General features: G+C 39.9%; 1 protein-coding gene across 2 annotated transcripts in view; it reads left to right on the top strand.

Moving 5' to 3' along the window:
- The window catches only part of LOC126415193 (GATOR complex protein MIOS), a 212,146-nt gene that overhangs the window by 94,950 nt on the left and 98,111 nt on the right, over window positions 1–19,085 (top strand). For both annotated transcript variants that reach the window (XM_050083411.1, XM_050083412.1), the window contains 2 exons: window positions 7,378–7,500; window positions 9,220–9,440. In XM_050083411.1, coding sequence (XP_049939368.1) covers window positions 7,378–7,500; window positions 9,220–9,440 — 344 coding nt within the window. The remainder of the gene's footprint in view (window positions 1–7,377; window positions 7,501–9,219; window positions 9,441–19,085) is intronic.

The following is a 19,085-nucleotide window of genomic DNA, read 5'->3' as shown; positions in this document are numbered from 1 at the left end:
ACTTCCTGACGGCAGCACCCTGGCTGGTGGGACTGCTGAGCTTAGCTGTTCTCTGCGTTACTACTTCCCACAACTTTTGGCACACCTGTTGTCTTGTATTAGAGCAAATTGTGAAGATGATGCACAGCCCAACTAGTAGCTACTATCTCAGTTCATCAGCTTTTCCACCAGGTGTATTTCCACAGATTGTTTAATAATGGAGTCCCAGAAAGATATTGCTGTGGTCAAATCATAGTTCTGTCATACTTCATTGAATGTCCAGTGGAAATAAAATGTTTGTCAATAGCGGACTTGTGAAAGGCTAGTACAATATTGATGTTCAGTGCAGTGTTCTTTCACAGCGCGTGTGGTCTGTCATCTGTCCTGCATAAGGCGTACCATATTGACAAGGTATTTTGTAAATTCCGGCCTTCTGCAATAATAAGTCATCCTTCACTGATTCCAAAAGGATGACAATCTTAAACGGTGGATGGAAAATCACTCTTACCTAAAATTTACAGATTATTCTTGCTGTTCTAAATGAAATGTTGCCCACATAAGGAAGAAAGGCTAATGATTTTGCTGACATGTTCTTCATTTTATCCACTTCCTGATTCTTGTTTTTAATTGACAGTGCCCTATTAATCTTCCGGGTGGAATATCCATTTTTTTCTGAACACTGTCTTTAGGTGGGTGAGCTTTTTAGACAAACTATCTGAATCTGAGATAGTGTTAGCTCTGTGTTTGAGTATTTTAAGAACGTTTATAGATTGCAATGGGAGATGACAACTTGCGCTTGCAAGTACAAATTAGTATGAGTGGGCCTATAATAAACTGAATACCCCAGAGAGCCATCATTCTTTCATCTAACCAAGACTTCTAAGAAAGGCAGAAACCATCTTTCTATATTTCCATAGTGAACTGAATGTTGTTATGAATGGAGTTGATGTGAAGGAACTCCATCAGTTTATCTTGTCCACGAGGCCACACTATGAAAGTATCATCCACATACCTTGAAAATACAGTTGGTTTAAGGGCAGCTGATTCAAGTGCCCTCTCCTCAAAATTCTTCACAAAAAAAACTTGGCCACCAAGGGAGACAGATGACTGCCCATGGTGACACCATCAGTCTGTTCAAAATATATTTGGCTGAACATAAAGTAAGTTGAGGATAGAGCATGGCGAAACAAAGCAGTGCTTTTCGCCATTTGGTGCCAAAGAAACTGCGAGAAGGTAATTTGTAAAAAGTGATACCACATTATAGCTAACCAAACAGTCATAACTGCTTAGATAGTCTGGGATATAGATGTGATGTGAGCATTTGCCCACCGACAGTCAAAGCAAAGAGGTGAGATGTTAAGCTAAATCACATGTAGGAGCTCCAGTGTTGCTCACTATTGGACATATTGGAACATTTTTCTTATGAATTTTTGGAAGACGATACAGTCTTGGTGGTGCACAACCATGTGGTCTTAACCTCTTGATGATCTCTTGTGATAAGGAGGAAGAATTAAGTAGTGCAGAAGTTTTCTGTTCTCACATCCAATAGAGTCATAACCAGTCCTCCTGTAGGTAAAATCACTTAGCAGACCACACATCTTATCATCATACATCCTATGAGGGAAACAAAATGGTTGCATTATCTTTGTCAACTTTCAGTACCACCACATCAGTGTCCTCTCATAGATTTTGTAGTACAGCCTTTTTGCACTGGTTAAGTTACTACATTGACAAGGAGCTTTCAAAAGAGTGGTGGTGAAAAGTAATACAATGTCTTACTTTGGATGCTGTGGAAGAAGTATGAAGGGAAACTTGCCATGCTTGTGATTCTGGGTGGTGAGTAAACATTCCTGTAGATGACCCATGAATATGTTTACATAGGATGGTGCCATGCAGGTGCCCATTGCTGTACCCCTGATTTCTTTGCAGGTGATGCTTTTGAGGGAGATGTAATTGTGGATGAGGATATAGTTGGTTGTAGGTTTGGAATCCATCAGACATTGGGAAAGGTAGTGTTCAATAGTAGCAAGGCCTTGGGCATTAGTGATGGTAGTGTAATGAGCAGGGCATTGTGTGATTAAGGAACAGGTACTTTGAAGGGTTGACGGAGGAAATGGTTGGTGTCTTTTATATAGGAGCGTAGATTGCGGGTAATAGGCTGAAGGTGTTGGTCTACGAGAGCACAGATTCTCTCAGTGGGGGCACAATGGTGTGTCCTGGATAGTTGGGTTTATGGACTTTAGAAAGTATGTAGAAGGTAGGAATGCATGTAGTAATAGGGGTCAGGAGAGAGACAGAATCCAGGAAGAGGTTCTGGGAGAGGCCTAAGGATTTGAGAGGAGACTGGAGATACGGCTGATTTCAGGAATGGGGCCACTTTGGCAGGGTTTGTGGGTGGATGAATCTGATGGCTGGTGGAGTCCTTTTGCCAGGTAATGCTTGTGGTAGAGCCTTTGTCAGAAGGTGGGATTATAAGGTCAGGATCAGTTTTTAGGTGGTGGATTGTGGATGTAATGTTAGCTTCCATGTTGAGGGATTTGGGGAATGATGTTAAGGTGAGGTTTGAGATTAAGAAATTCTGGAAAGTTATCAGGGGTTGATTTGGAGGCAATGGTGGTGGATTACATTTGGATGGAGGAGTAACCTGAGTAAGGCAGAGTTCAACATTGGTCTGCGTTTGAGTAAGATTCGTAGGATTGGTAGTGAAAAAGTGTTTCCATTGTAGAGAATGGGGGGAGGTGGGAAGCATGATAGGATTTGGGAGCGGGGCAAAAGGGTCAGGCCTTTGGAAAGAACTGATACCTTTGTGGCACTAAGGCTTTTGCAGGAAATATTTGTGACTATGTTTTGGGTCAGCTTAGGTTCTGGATTCTGTATGGTGCTGGTAGGGAGTTTATGTAGGTGGGATAAATGTAGTAGGTCTGTGAGGCAGGGTTTGTCAGCTATGAGGGGATGTGAGGGAGGTTTGAAGGCTGTTATAAGGGTGATGGATAGTGGTAATCCAAGGTGGGAGTTGGAGGTGAACAGGTTAGAGAGTATGTTGAACTGGCATGGTGCTGTAATTTCTGCAGGGTAAGAGTTTCTGTGTGTGTGATGGGATAGAGGAATAATATGGGATTGCACAGCAGAAGAATTTTAGGGATGCAGAGGAGGTATTGGAAGGATATTTGGGCCTTTTTTGTGTAGTTTTGCAGGACCATGTTGGTGAGGGTTATGGATTGGCAGAATCTGAACAGATGGAGGGCATTGTGGAAGGAAGTATTGGAGCTGGAAATAGGTAATTTGATGGTGTAGCATTTGGGGGAATTCTGTGAGCGAGGCAGGAATAGTATGCGGAACTGTATTCTGGGTTCTGTATTGATGCAGATGAAAGCAGCAAGAAACCATGGGGGAGAATCAAAATGCATAAAAATATGTGATGTAGAAATAATTGCAAAAAATTCGCAAAAGTATGCCAAAATATCTGAGAAAAATCACAAAAAGGTCAAAATGGATGAAGTATGGGGAAACAAGATGAAACATGAGGGAGTAGGCTGATAGTGAAAGGTGAGAACAAACTGAAACCTACATGAAAACATAATGAGATCAAAGAGAAAGGTAAATAGAAAGACTATAATGTCAGCTGCAGTTCGGTGATCAGATATGTGTGAAGAAGGGGGACAGTGTATGTCAGTAGATTAAGTGAGGTTAGCATTTGTGAACTGGAATAATATAGGAGGAGGAGTGGGGGTGGGGATGGTTGTTGCAAGTTCATGTGGAACAGGAAGCTATGGAAAATAATATGTGTAAATACACAAGTGTGACCTAGGAAGAATGATCAATTTGAAGATCTGTGGTTTAAGGTACTGGTGGCAGTAAAATAGGATATGAAATGCAGCAACAATAATCAGCATGCTCACATAGCCATGTTTCGTCTGTGGATGAGACGATTGATACTGTGTGGCTTGTAAGTCAGAGCGTGTGGTGCGGTTTAGAAGGTGACATAAAAAACAGGAAAGAAGAGAAGGAAAAGGATGGAGTATATTAATGCATTAGAAAATAATAGTAAAGGAAAACAGCACTGGGTTATGGGATGAAAGAAAAGCCGTTAGGCAAAATAAAACAATGGAAGATCCATGATGGAATAATGTCAGTGTTATGACCTCGCCTCTACTTTCTTAAAAGCTAAAGTACAGGGTTCCAAAATGATCTTTACAACTTTGATTTTGTGCATTTCAGAAATGGCGATAGGTAGAAAGGTGCAGTTTGCAGCATAATGTTCAAAATGCCAAAAGTTTTGCTGGTGAGTTATTGACAAAAATATCCACCCTGCAGCAGATGGCACAACATATGGAATGGTCGAAAGACTACATCTGACGTCAGGTTCACCAGAACTTCTGGACATGTTTTAGAAACACACCACTATCACATCTGACCATCAGACTCTGATACACAAGGTTCAAGGAATCTGGAAGTGTCATGAAGAGGCTGAGATTTGTGTGTCCAAGCATGAGTCATGCAAATGTGGAACAGATGTCTGGGCATTCAAACATTGGTAATGCAAATATGGAACCGATGTAACTAGCAATTATCCAGAGCCCAACCAAATCAATCTGTCAAGTGTCTCAACAGTTTTGGCTACTGCCAACCATGATGTTATATTGGTTGGGAAGAGATAATCTGGATTTTCCAGATGTGCAGTAATTATCATTAAGCAGCACCAAAAACTGTCTGCCCAGAAATGCATGCAGGCATAGATGCATGCATGTTAAGAATGTTGTGATAATTCTAAAACATAGGATATATATTATGCATGTAAGAATGTTGTGATAATTCTAAAACATAGGATATATATTAATGTCTTTAGTTTTGGTGTGTGGCTTGGTAATTTACCTTTTCTCTCTAATATCGAAATAGATGACAGAGGGATAGAAAAACAATTAAAATCACTCAAAAGAGGAAAGGCCGCTGGACCTGATGGGATACCAGTTCGATTGTACGCAGAGTATGTGAAAGAACTTGCCTCCCTTCTTGCAGCGGTGTACTGTAGGTCTCTAGAAGAGCGTAGCATTCCAAAAGATTGGAAAAGGGCACAGGTCATCCCCGTTTTCAAGAAGGGACGTCGAACAGATGTGCAGAACTATAGACCTATATCTCTCATATCGATCAGTTGTAGAATTTTGGAACATGTATTGTGTTCGAGTATAATGACTTTTCTGGAGACTAGAAATCTGCTCTTGTAGGAGTCAGCATGGGTTTCGAAAAAGAGGATCATGTGAAACCCAGCTCATGCTATTCGTCCACGAGACTCAGAGGGCCGTAGACATTGGTTCCCAGGTAGATGCCATGTTTCTTGACTTCCGCAAGGTGTTTGATACAGTTCCCCACAGTCGTTTAATGAACAGCGGAGATGCCAGACTGAGATTCATTGGAAGAATCCTAAGGAAATGCAGCCCAAAAACAAAGGAAGAAGGTTACAGCACACTTGTTCGCCCACTGCTTGAATACTGCTCACAGGTGTGGGATCTGTACCAGATAGGGTTGATAGAAGAGATAGAGAAGATCCAATGGAGAGCAGCGCGCTTCATTACAGGATCATTTAGTAATCGCGAAAGCGTTACGGAGATGATAAATAGACTCCAGTGGAAGACTCTGCAAGACAGATGCTCCGTAGCTCGGTACGGGCTTTTGTTGAAGTTTCGAGAACACACCTTCACCTTCACTGAGGAGTCAAGCAGTATATTGCTCCCTCCTACGTATATCTTGCGAAGAGACCATAAGGATAAAATCAGCGAGATTAGAGCCCACACAGAGGCATACTGACAATCTTTCTTTCCGCAAACAATACGAGACTGGAATAAAAGGGAGAACCAATAGAGGTATTCAAGGTACCCTCCACCAAACACCGTCAGGTGGCCTGCGGGGTATGGATGTAGATGTAGATGTAGAATGATGTAGAACAATACCATTGTAGCTGAGGCAGTTATTCTCTCTTTGTGTTGACTTCCTCACCGAAGAGCTGAATTTTAAAATGCAGTCCTCATCCTTTCGGGAGAAGGAAATTAGGATGTAGCTCAGTAGTAGATTGAAAACTTGTGACTTTCACGTATTATAACTTAACACAATACTCAGACAACTCAATTGCATATGTCTTTCTTGCACCAGCTCAAAAGACCAAAAGATACAGAGATCGGTGAGAAAAACAAATGAGTTACATAACAAAATTTACAAATTAACCTTAATTATTCATTTAGGGTCGATATAATCATACGTCCCTATGATATCTTTGCCATATAAATATTTGTTAGTGTGAATATTTATTTATATGTCTACGCCATTTAAAGAACCTCCACAGTGTGCAGGTTGCAAAAAGGAGTCTGAAACTTCACGCTTACAAGGTTCAGCTGCTGCTTGACATGATGACACCCAAAGTGGAAAGCATATGTAATAGAGATTCTGAGTCACATTCATGATGACCCAGACTATCTGAAAAAGGTGATGGTCATGGGTGAAGCATAATTTTGTGTGTTGGGATTACCTTCCCACTATTTGAGGATCTGGGGCTTTGAGAACCTGCATGAACTTTAGCAAATAAAATGTATGTAGTAGTCCAAAGGTAAACGCAAGGTGCAGTCTGCTTCATGAGCATGTGGTGTAACGTTTTATTGTCTGGATATGTTGGATCAGTTTGCATTTCCACAGGTCGAAGTATTGCAAAACTGCAACCTGACATCATACTGCAACAGTATGGTGCCCCTCCTCACTAGGCCATGGTCATGAAGAGTTTGAACAACATATTTCCTTGTCACTGGATTGATAAAGGAGGACCCATTTCATAGCCCCCAAGGTCTACAGACAGAATACCATTAGAATTTTTTCTTTGGCCCTTGTGAAGGATGCTGTCTTTCAGACCCTGGTGCGGGATCTTCAGGAACTATGAGCTCGTATCAGAGCAGCAATTGCACTTGTTAGTGAGGACTTGCTAGACTGGACATGGTAGGAACAGATATATTGCTCAGATATTCTGTGTGTGCTACAGATGCCGCACGCACTGAACTCTGTTAATTGGCAACTAAAAGTTTATGTTTGTGTGGACATTATGCCACAGACCACAATCTCTATCAATCGCAATTTCTGTGAAACATGTGTCATCAAAGTTGTAAAGATAAATTTTGAACACCCTGCGTATTTTTACACATCACAACAATGGAATGTTTACACACAAGTGCATCCTTATACAGTGTAACAAGAAATGTTAATAGACATTTTTTATTCATATTTTATCTGCTTTTCATAACATATGGCTAAATAAATGTAGTTATCTAATTGCTTTTTAGTCTTCTTATATGTAGTTTCAGATAGTGAACAAATATTGTTTATCAGAGTTAAAAATATTGTAAGATTTTTTTTCTGCCTTAGGAACATTCTCAGGTTGGAACCTGTGCAAGTAAATATGATACCAGGGATGAAGTCAGAGATGGTCACAATGCCTTGGGCAGATCTTGGAAGTACAGGAGCACACGTTGCTGCTAAAATATATAAGTGAGTTGTGAAATATTCTTTATTGAAGTTTTGTAAGTTTATAATTGCTAAGGTAATAATGCTTTGCAATTCTGTTACATTTTATCACATTTGAGGGCAATGTAAAACAACAATTGTGTATCCTGTATTCAGAATATAAGGCTTTTACATTACATATCTTAGCGTAGTTCTTCAAATGAGAACATTTCACATTTATGTCCTAGTCTTTTATCTCAGCTCTTATGTCTAGTCTCTCTTAAAGTCTGTTTCACAAAAAAGCATTGATGCTCTTTTCTGTTAGTATTTATTTATTTTTTAATTTCAGTAGACAAATTGTGATGAACATAAAATGATACAATGTGGAATTATTTAGAATGTCATTGTTGCATGAATATTTAAAAAAGTGAATATACTGGATTTTTAAATCTGTATATTGGGCCTTTTAAATTATTAAGAAGTGAATATTACATTGTAGTATTATATGAAAATGATACATGAATGATAAACAGTACAGAGAAGAAGGTATAGAAGCTTTTGAAACGTGATGTCACAGAAGAATGCTGGAAATGAGGTGGATGTATAGGATAAGTAATGAAGAGCTGCTGATTTGAATTGGAGAGAAAAGAGCTTTATGCTGTAATTTGGCTAAATTAATGGATAATTCAGTAGTACACACTCTGAGGTATTGGAGATTAGTTAATTTAGTAATGGAGGGAAGTTCAGGGGGGAAATTTTGCAGAGTGAGACCAAGTAAGCAGATTCAAAGAGGGGTTGAGTTAGCTACAGATGCTGTCTATTGCATCACAACACTGAACTGTGTGTGTGTGTGTGTGTGTGTGTGTGTGTGTGTGTGTGTGTGTGTGCATGTTAAAAAATATATAAAGTGCTTGAGATTCTGATAGAACACAGCATTTGTGTTCAGAAGTACTTCAGATATCCTTTACCAATTCAGAACAGCTAATGGGCTGAAACAGTTACTTCACAATAATAACAATTCTGACAGAACACAGCATTTGTGTTCATAATTACTTCAAATATCCTTTACCAACGCAGAACAGCTAATGGGCTGAAACAGTTACTTTACAACAGTTTGTATATAAAATTTGAGTTGGGAATTCGTAGTTTAAACTACAGTTAGCCTTACAGATGATAGGAAAGTATTATGTGTGAATGCTTCTGTTCTGGTAATGTGATAGTGTGTGTTCGAAATAAATAACTTAAGGGATCATTTGTGTTATTGCTAAGAGTAAATTTTTAAAGTGTTGGTTTGCTGTTTGTTCTGTGGTATCATTTTAATCAAGGAAATGTATTATTGTTATCACACTGATGCAGCTGTTTTTGATTTCTGCTTAATTAACAACAACAACAACAATAATAATAATGATAATGATCTTTCATGTGAGCTACAGAAGTATTGAGAATAATATAATGAAAAGGTAGTTGCTACTCACCATATATCAGAGATACTGAGTCACAGAAAGGCACAACAAAAAGACTGTTGGAAAGTTATCATTTGGACAATGAAACATTTGTCAAGAATAGACAACAACAACAAAACTCTCTCTCTCTCAAACACAACACACTGTTCCCTTTCTGTGACTCAACATCTCTGCTATATGGTGAGTAGCAACTATCCTTTTCATTATATTGTTACATTCTATTCTGGATATTTCATTGTTTGAAAGAATTGGGAATGATATATAATGCATTTAAACCATGATTATCTTTTCTTTATTGCAGAAGTGAAGAGAGGGATAAAGCATTGCAGCTTTGTGGTTGGAAAATTGATTCCCAATCTTTGTCGGACTTTCTTGATGGCCTAGAGGTGGAAGGATCATACTCCCGTGCAGCTGCCATTGCTGTATTCAACCTCAGGCTGAGACTTGCAGTTGAGATGTTGAATCGTGGCGCCTCTAGGAATAATGATTCCAAATATACAATTGTGGCCATGGCCCTGTCTGGTATGTCAAATATTTATTTGTTGTTGTATCATGCATAGTATTATTTAGAAAGTTGTTAACAAGAACCTGCTTTCATCAATTTTTTTTTAGGCCTGCTTAAGAATGCCAGTATCTGTTGTAGTAGGCTGAAGCTCCCCTAGCTTTGTGTGGGAGTTGAGTTCACTATTTCCTTTTATGTCCACCATTTATACTAAAAATACTTCCATTATTACAGATAGGGTACTGGGTAGAATGAACATCCAAATTGGCAAGAGAATTTGTAAGTTCAGCTGTCCTGAACACACACAAACACAAATGAGTCAACACAGTTGTAACAGAACACATATCAATTGTCAAAATGTGTTTTTAGTTATAAAAAGATAAGACAGTAAACTACAGTAGTTGTGACCTTGCTGGATATGGAAAGTGTGTGGAAAATAAGGATCTTGGAATTTGTGAAATGCCTTTTAAATGCAACTTCGTTAGTGGAAACTACCATACCACCCTACTGCAGATTGTCAAATAGCTTAAAGACTGCCCTGTGGTAACAGAGCTGTACAACACCCTTAATTTTATCAAAAGGGTTTATGTCATGCAGTTACTTAATGAATTTCAAGAGCAGTGAATTGAAGAATGAAATAGGAATCCCATGGTATAATTGATATATGTAAGTTTATAAAAAATGGTGATGGGAGAAACTGCAAGAGATAGCAACATTTTGATAACTTTCAATACATCTTTATTTTAGAATCCATTAAAGCAGGCTTTATGTGCTAGAACATGTGGCCATACGTGTAATACCTGACTGAACAAAAAAACATATACAAGAAAAATAGCGTCCTACCTTTTCAAAATGATTTGCAACTGCAGTGAAGAAAACAGTGCCTAAGACATGTCCACACACACAGGAGCAAGTGATAGGAGTGTTAAAACTTCCACTTGCCCCTTCACCTGTGCCTGCACTTGCACTTCCACCTGCAATTGCACTTGTGAAAACACATCTGATACAATACAGATGGCCCTCTCCAAGCAGATAAGCCTGGAAGACCTAAGAAAAATATACACAAGCCATCAGACAGCAAAACTGGTTTTTCTTTTCTTTCTTTCTTTCTAACCACTTTGCTCCTCACACTGTAAACCGTCTGCCACATTTTCCCAAAGAATCTAAAAGCAAGGTTAGCACAGAGACAGAACTTTTTAAAGTACCTTACCCTCATGCCCTTGGGAGCAGACAAGTTAAGTCCACTCCAGTTTTATGAAACTCTTGTGTGGTACTGGCTATATTATGGAGGCGCAAGTTGTTGAATCATGGAACATGTGTACCTCAACTCCAACAATGTTATGCACCATAAGGAGTTCACACTGATCGTAAGTGCTTTCAGGACCAGTCATTTGCACAACCTCTCTACTGAGACTGGGCAACCACCACATGCCTCCTGAGAGTTGCTCCTAGTGGCCAAGAATAACTCTCAAGTGGACACAGTACTGGAGTGACTTAAGAGATTTACTGTCCTGAGTTCTCTCAAGTGGACATGCCCCCTAGTCCATGTTTGGAGACAACTGCTGTGTTGGTTACCAAAGACGATAGAATGATTTTTAGATTCAATGAGATACTGAAGGGCCTGCAGTCATATACATTTTTAACTCAGTGTTTTATAGACTTTTAAATGAATATCACAATTATGTAACAAACAATAGAAAATCTGGGTTTGAATAATGACAGTATTAGGAAAGAATAGGTGGTCTTTTTGTTGTGCCTGTCTGCAGCTCAACATCTCCACGTGTGGCTGGATTGAAGAGTTTTTAGCAAACAGAACACAGCATGTTGTTATCAATGGAGAGACGTCTACAGACATTAAAGTAACCTCTGGCGTGCCACAGGGGAGTGTTGTGGGAACATTGCTTTTTACAATATATATAAATGATCTCCCTCCCCATGAACCATGGACCTTGCCGTTGGTGGGGAGGCTTGCGTGCCTCAGCGATACAGATAGCCGTACCGTAGGTGCAACCACAACGGAGGGGTATCTGTTGAGAGGCCAGACAAACGTGTGGTTCCTGAAGAGGGGCAGCAGCCTTTTCAGTAGTTGCAAGGGCAACAGTCTGGATGATTGACTGATCTGGCCTTGTAACAATAACCAAAACGGCCTTGCTGTGCTGGTACTGCGAACGGCTGAAAGCAAGGGGAAACTACAGCCGTAATTTTTCCCGAGGGCATGCAGCTTTACTGTATGATTACATGATGATGGCGTCCTCTTGGGTAAAATATTCCGGAGGTAAAATAGTCCCCCATTCGGATCTCCGGGCGGGGACTACTCAAGAGGATGTCGTTATCAGGAGAAAGAAAACTGGCGTTCTACGGATCGGAGCGTGGAATGTCAGATCCCTTAATCGGGCAGGTAGGTTAGAAAATTTAAAAACGGAAATGGATAGGTTGAAGTTAGATATAGTGGGAATTAGTGAAGTTCGGTGGCAGGAGGAACAAGACTTATGGTCAGGTGACTACAGGGTTATAAACACAAAATCAAATAGGGGTAATGCAGGAGTAGGTTTAATAATGCATAGGAAAATAGGAATGCGGGTAAGCTACTACAAACAGCATAGTGAACGCATTATTGTGGCCAAGATAGATACGAAGCCCACACCTACTACAGTAGTACAAGTTTATAAGCCAACTAGCTCTGCAGATGACGAAGAAATTGAAGAAATGTATGATGAAATAAAAGAAATTATTCAGATTGTGAAGGGAGATGAAAATTTAATAGTCATGGGTGACTGGAATTCGAGTGTAGGAAAAGGGAGAGAAGGAAACATAGTAGGTGAATATGGATTGGGGGACAGAAATGAAAGAGGAAGCCGCCTGGTAGAATTTTGCACAGAGCACAACATAATCATAACTAACACTTGGTTTAAGAATCATGAAAGAAGGTTGTATACATGGAAGAACCCTGGAGATACTAAAAGGTATCAGATAGATTATATAATGGTAAGACAGAGATTTAGGAACCAGGTTTTAAATTGTAAGACATTTCCAGGGGCAGATGTGGACTCTGACCACAATCTATTGGTTATGACCTGTAGATTAAAACTGAAGAAACTGCAAAAAGGTGGGAATTTAAGGAGATGGGACCTGGGTAAACTAAAAGAACCGGAGGTTGTACAGAGATTCAGGGAGAGCATAAGGGAGCAATTGACAGGAATGGGGGAAATAAATACAGTAGAAGAAGAATGGGTAGCTTTGAGGGATGAAGTAGTGAAGGCAGCAGAGGATCAAGTAGGTAAAAAGACGAGGGCTAGTAGAAATCCTTGGGTAACAGAAGAAATATTGAATTTAATTGATGAAAGGAGAAAATATAAAAATGCAGTAAGTGAAACAGGCAAAAAGGAATACAAACGTCTCAAAAATGAGATCGACAGGAAGTGCAAAATGGCTAAGCAGGGATGGCTAGAGGACAAATGTAAGGATGTAGAGGCCTATCTCACTAGGGGTAAGATAGATACCGCCTACAGGAAAATTAAAGAGACCTTTGGAGATAAGAGAACGACTTGTATGAATATCAAGAGCTCAGATGGAAACCCAGTTCTAAGCAAAGAAGGGAAAGCAGAAAGGTGGAAGGAGTATATAGAGGGTCTATACAAGGGCGACGTACTTGAGGACAATATTATGGAAATGGAAGAGGATGTAGATGAAGATGAAATGGGAGATATAATACTGCGTGAAGAGTTTGACAGAGCACTGAAAGACCTGAGTCGAAACAAGGCCCCCGGAGTAGACAATATTCCATTGGAACTACTGACGGCCGTGGGAGAGCCAGTCCTGACAAAACTGGTGAGCAAGATGTATGAAACAGGCGAAATACCCTCAGACTTCAAGAAGAATATAATAATTCCAATCCCAAAGAAAGCAGGTGTTGACAGATGCGAAAATTACCGAACTATCAGCTTAATAAGTCACAGCTGCAAAATACTAACACGAATTCTTTACAGACGAATGGAAAAACTGGTAGAGGCCAACCTCGGGGAAGATCAGTTTGGATTCCGTAGAAACACTGGAACACTTGAGGCAATACTGACCTTACGACTTATCTTAGAAGAAAGATTAAGGAAAGGCAAACCTACGTTTCCAGCATTTGTAGACTTAGAGAAAGCTTTTGACAATGTTGACTGGAATACTCTCTTTCAAATTCTAAAGGTGGCAGGGGTAAAATACAGGGAGCGAAAGGCTATTTACAATTTGTACAGAAACCAGATGGCAGTTATAAGAGTCGAGGGACATGAAAGGGAAGCAGTGGTTGGGAAGGGAGTAAGACAGGGTTGTAGCCTCTCCCCGATGTTGTTCAATCTGTATATTGAGCAAGCAGTAAAGGAAAGAAAAGAAAAATTCAGAGTAGGTATTAAAATTCATGGAGAAGAAATAAAAACTTTGAGGTTCGCCGATGACATTGTAATTCTGTCAGAGACAGCAAAGGACTTGGAAGAGCAGTTGAATGGAATGGACAGTGTCTTGAAAGGAGGATATAAGATGAACATCAACAAAAGCAAAACAAGGATAATGGAATGTAGCCTAATTAAGTCAGGTGATGCTGAGGGAATTAGATTAGGAAATGAGACACTTAAAGTAGTAAAGGAGTTTTGCTATTTGGGGAGCAAAATAACTGATGATGGTCGAAGTAGAGAGGATATAAAATGTAGGCTGGCAATGGCAAGGAAAGCGTTTCTGAAGAAGAGAAATTTGTTAACATCCAGTATTGATTTAAGTGTCAGGAAGTCATTTCTGAAAGTATTCATATGGAGTGTAGCCATGTATGGAAGTGAAACATGGACGATAAATAGTTTGGACAAGAAGAGAATAGAAGCTTTCGAAACGTGGTGCTACAGAAGAATGATGAAGATTAGATGGGTAGATCACATAACTAATGAGGAAGTATTGAATAGGATTGGGGAGAAGAGAAGTTTGTGGCACAACTTGACCAGAAGAAGGGATCGGTTGGTAGGACATGTTCTGAGGCATCAAGGGATCACCAATTTAGTATTGGAGGGCAGCGTGGAGGGTAAAAATCGTAGAGGGAGACCAAGAGATGAATACACTAAGCAGATTCAAAGGATGTAGGTTGCAGTAGGTACTGGGAGATGAAAAAGCTTGCACAGGATAGAGTAGCATGGAGAGCTGCATCAAACCAGTCTCAGGACTGAAGACCACAACAACAACAACATAAATGATCTATTAGATAGTGTAAGAAGTTCCATGCGGCTTTTTGCGGATGATGCTGTAGTATACAGAGAAGTTGCAGCATTAGAAAATTGTAGCAAAATGCAGGAAGATCTGCAGCGGATAGGCACTTGGTGCAGGGACAGGCAACTGACCCTTAACATAGGCAAATGTAATGTATTGCGAATACATAGATAGAAGAATCCTTTACTGTATGATTATATGATAGCGGAACAAACACTGGTAGCAGTTACTTCTGTAAAATATCTGGGAGTATGAGTGCGGAACGATTTGAAGTGGAATGATCATATAAAATTAATTGTTGATAAGGCGGGTACCAGGTTGAGATTCATTGGGCGAGTCCTTAGAAAATGTAGTCCATCAACAAAGAGGTGGGTTACAAAACACTCGTTTGACCTATACTTGAGTATTGCTCATCAGTGTGGGATCCGTACCAGATCGGCGGGTTGACAGAGGAGATAGAGAAGATCCAAAGAAGAGCGGCGCGTTTTGTCACAGGGTTATTTGGTAACCGTGATAGCGTTATGGAGATGTTTAGCAAACTCAAGTGGCAGACTCTGCAAGAGAGGCGCTCTGCATCGCGGTGTAGCTTGCTCGCCAGGTTTCGAGACGGTGCGTTTCTGGATGAGGTATCGAATATATTGCTTCCCCCTACTTATACCTCCCGAGGAGATCACGAATGTAAAATTAGAGAGATTCGAGCACGCACGGAGGTTTTCAGACAGTCGTTCTTTCTGTGAACCATACGTGACTGGAACAGGAAAGGTAGGTAATGACAGTGGCACGTAAAGTGCCCTCCACCATACACCGTTGGGTGGCTTGCGGAGTATAAATGTAGATGTAGATGTAGATTGTGTGTGTGTGTGTGTTTCAGAAGCAGGCCTTCTGGCCAAAAGCTTACATGTTTAAGGGTCTTTTTGTTGTGCCTGTTGTGACTCAACATCTCCACTTTATGGCGAGTAGCAATCTATCCTTTTCTAATATGGTCACAAATATATAACAGTATTGGCAGATTGGTGATAGCAGGGGAATTTTCTTTGTTTCTTTGCAAAAGCAGCATAAATATGTAACATAAATGATACATTTTGTTAGCATTGAGAAAAATACACATTCAGGTTTTACTTTACATTGTGTCAGGTTGATGGAGTAGATCAGGCTGTTTCAGGTCTGCACCCATGGATCACAGGCACCCCAAGCACCTACAGCTCATCTGTTGGGCAGGTGTAAGATCAGCTGGAGTGTTGCAGCAGTTGAAAGAAACAATAGTGCATCATAGAACTGATATTTGTGGAAAAAGCAGAATCGTCAGGAAAATGATGCCCTTGTTGGAATACTCTATATTTTATGTTTGCATGTGAGATTGTTAGGTTTCTGGGTTTGCCTTGAAACAAGGATAATGTTCTATTAGCAGTGGTGGAGGGTAGATCAGATTATGTGTGGCAGCTGTCAGCATTCAGTACTGCTGTTTTGTGCTAGATTTAATGTTTAACATGCCATGAGTAAGCTTTCATTGCTGAGGAAGCTGGTACAAGTGTCTCCAATGACTTCTTTTAGCTCAAGAAGAGGAATTAGTTATAAAAGGGTATTTAACATGTTGAGCACACAATAAATGCAGGACCATGGAATCTTAAGTAAAGCAAGGTTTCAAAATATTTATGAAGGGAATTACCTAAAACAAAAGGTCAGTGTACGCACATAACCAGTGATAGGAATTATATTTGACAACAGTCTTTGAGACATAGATCTTTTGTGTTTTTTACACCAGTGGTGGTGATCATGTCGAAACATCACTAGATGCCACCCTTCTTCCTGAATCACATAGTAGGCAGCGAAGGTCTGAGTATTTGGGTTTATGATCATATTTCTAACATTGGGTTTCCTGAGCATTGTCTTTCTGTGATACCTAACATCATTAAGCAGTGTGTATTTATAGATTTTGTTCTGAGGATGGTAAAACGGCTGCAGAATTGCACAAAATGTTAATGTAAGCTTTTTGGTTGATAACAGTTAAAGCTAAACATCAACTTACAATTTGTATAAGAATTCAAATTATTGATGGGTGCTGTTTTTGTTTTTGTTCTTGTTGATGATGGTGATCATGATGATGATTACCAGTGATCATTTGGAATGTCCATCAGCTGACATAGTGTGAAAAAATGTTGCAAAATTAATTCTTTTACATTTCTTGAGAGCAAAGTGAAAAATTTTCATCTAAGTATGGGATGCTTAATTCTGTGGAAGAAGAAGAAAAAAAGAATTCTACTTAGACCACTTATTGTTGTGCAGATGTGGATTCTCAGAGGTCTGCATAATACCTGCTACAGCTCTTGTAACGTCTTCAGTGGACTCAAATTGTTTTCCAGCCACAAGTTTCTAAAAGTGTGGGACTAATGGAAGTGATAAAATGCCAAATCTGGGGCCTAGGGTTGGGTTCAAGTTACACAAAAAAAAGTAATCAGAATAATGAATGGTGTCAGTCATAGACACTCTTGCAGGAACTTGTTTTGAAAGATAGGGATCCTTACCACCCCCTCACAGTAAGGTTTTTCCTTGTTGACCATTGTCTGCAAAAAACTTTCCTCTATACAAAGACAACAATGACTGTTATGACTGCAACACAAGAACCAAAAATAATCTACACATTGAATTATACATTGGCCGCAACTTCTTGGTAGGTGGTTGTTACGGTGCCTGTGTGGCTATGATTTACTTTTTTTCTTATCAAGCCAATGTCAGCATGGCGTCTCTTGCCACATTTGTCCCAAGTATATCTAGCTGGTGAGGCAGGAGCAGTGGTAGCATTGCAAAACTTTTTCTGACTTAATCAATCTATCAAGCTTTCATCATGCTTCAATATTCCAGATGATATGTTGTTACGCCACTCCGGTCTCATGCTAGCCCATGCCTTCGACCTGATGGTGTTGATGCCAAAGCTCTCCATATTTTGTTTACAGGAGTCCTCGAACCTCAATATAGAACATCCTTCGGGTCTCTTGGCTGTAGAAATCTCTCCAAGCATCACCTCATGTGGTAATCTTTTGGGATAAATATGGTAGACAAGTCCCAGCTAGTGGACTTGTCTCTGCTTCAAGATAACTGAAATGCTGTTGCAGTTAGTTTTAGATAGTACTGCTCTTCATTGGCCACTCATGCCTTCCATTTTATTCTGAGGATGGATCTCAGGCAATGCATGTAGAAAGCATTAACAGGGTGTATACAATCCGGGACAACCAAGAGATCTGAGAAAAACCCAGAATTTTTTCATCCAGGAGAAAACAGAGAAAAACTCAGGAATTTTTTAGAATTCCGGGAATTTTTCATTGTTTTAGTTTTCAGTTAAATTTTTGTAATTTTGACTGTTAAGAATCAATACTCTAACAAAGGATATTACTGTATCCCACTACTGCAGAGTAATACTGCAGCAATAAAACATGAACGAGAGAAAAAAAAATGAAAATAAAACTTAAGTTGCAAAGGAAATGCGCCTTATACAACAACAAAACACAGTGCTCATACAAGCACCTCCCAATAGCAAAATGTGTCTACGGCTTTAGGAATACTATGCAATGTTTTGTAACAACAAATTTCCTCCGATGAGTGTGATGTCACAACTGTTTACATTAGATTCGTTTGAGCAATTGTGAGCGGGCTCATGCGCATGCACAGTTGAGTCATGTAGGAGTAGTACCTTCTCCCGCTTCTGGCTACAGAAATGTGGTTGTTAGCTGTATGAGCAGTAGCAGCAAGCAGCCAGATGCTACCTGGAAAAATTTTACTGGCATGTCCAAGCTGTCAGATTCATGCATGTGCAACGGGCCTGGATCTAGGGTTGGGGGGCAGACTGGGGTATCTGCCCTGGGCGGAAATTTCAGGAGGGGACGGGGTCGTGAAATTCATATTCTTGAGGAAAAAAACATTGTTTCACAAAGCACCTAGAATCCAGCGCACAATGGTGTATCGATTATTCATATGATTTTGAAACAAGTCCCTGTTGGATTTTTGAACACACTCTAAGTTGACTTATGACTGAATCATAGGTTGATTTTTGAATACGTGCATTGTGTATGTGATCTCTCCGCCAGGGGAATCCCTGTCACATCTAGAAATAAACTTTCCTGTAGACAAGAGGGGATGGGGCCTACAAGAGCTGAGTGGAATAAAGCTAAACGTGTGAATGCCAATCTCTGTTTGTTTATGTGTTTGACTGGGTTTGCGAATGATCAACATTGTTATAATTACTAGTGAAATCCATAGATTCAGTTCAGACTACCAGGGTGGAAATAAATGACTAACGGGAATAACAGTAAGAAAGATTATGTAATATCTTTTTGGTGTCTCCAAGAAAATGAAATTTTGACAGAAAATTTTTGGCCAGGCCCCTACAGTACAGTACAGTAAACTTGTACAGTTGTTCGAAAAGCGTCGTGCTCAAAGTA

Source organism: Schistocerca serialis, chromosome 1 (genome assembly GCF_023864345.2).
Source record: "Schistocerca serialis cubense isolate TAMUIC-IGC-003099 chromosome 1, iqSchSeri2.2, whole genome shotgun sequence".
Classification (NCBI taxonomy): domain Eukaryota; kingdom Metazoa; phylum Arthropoda; class Insecta; order Orthoptera; family Acrididae; genus Schistocerca; species Schistocerca serialis.
Note: the sequence above shows the minus strand (reverse complement) of the source record. Positions and strands in the feature narration are given on the sequence as shown.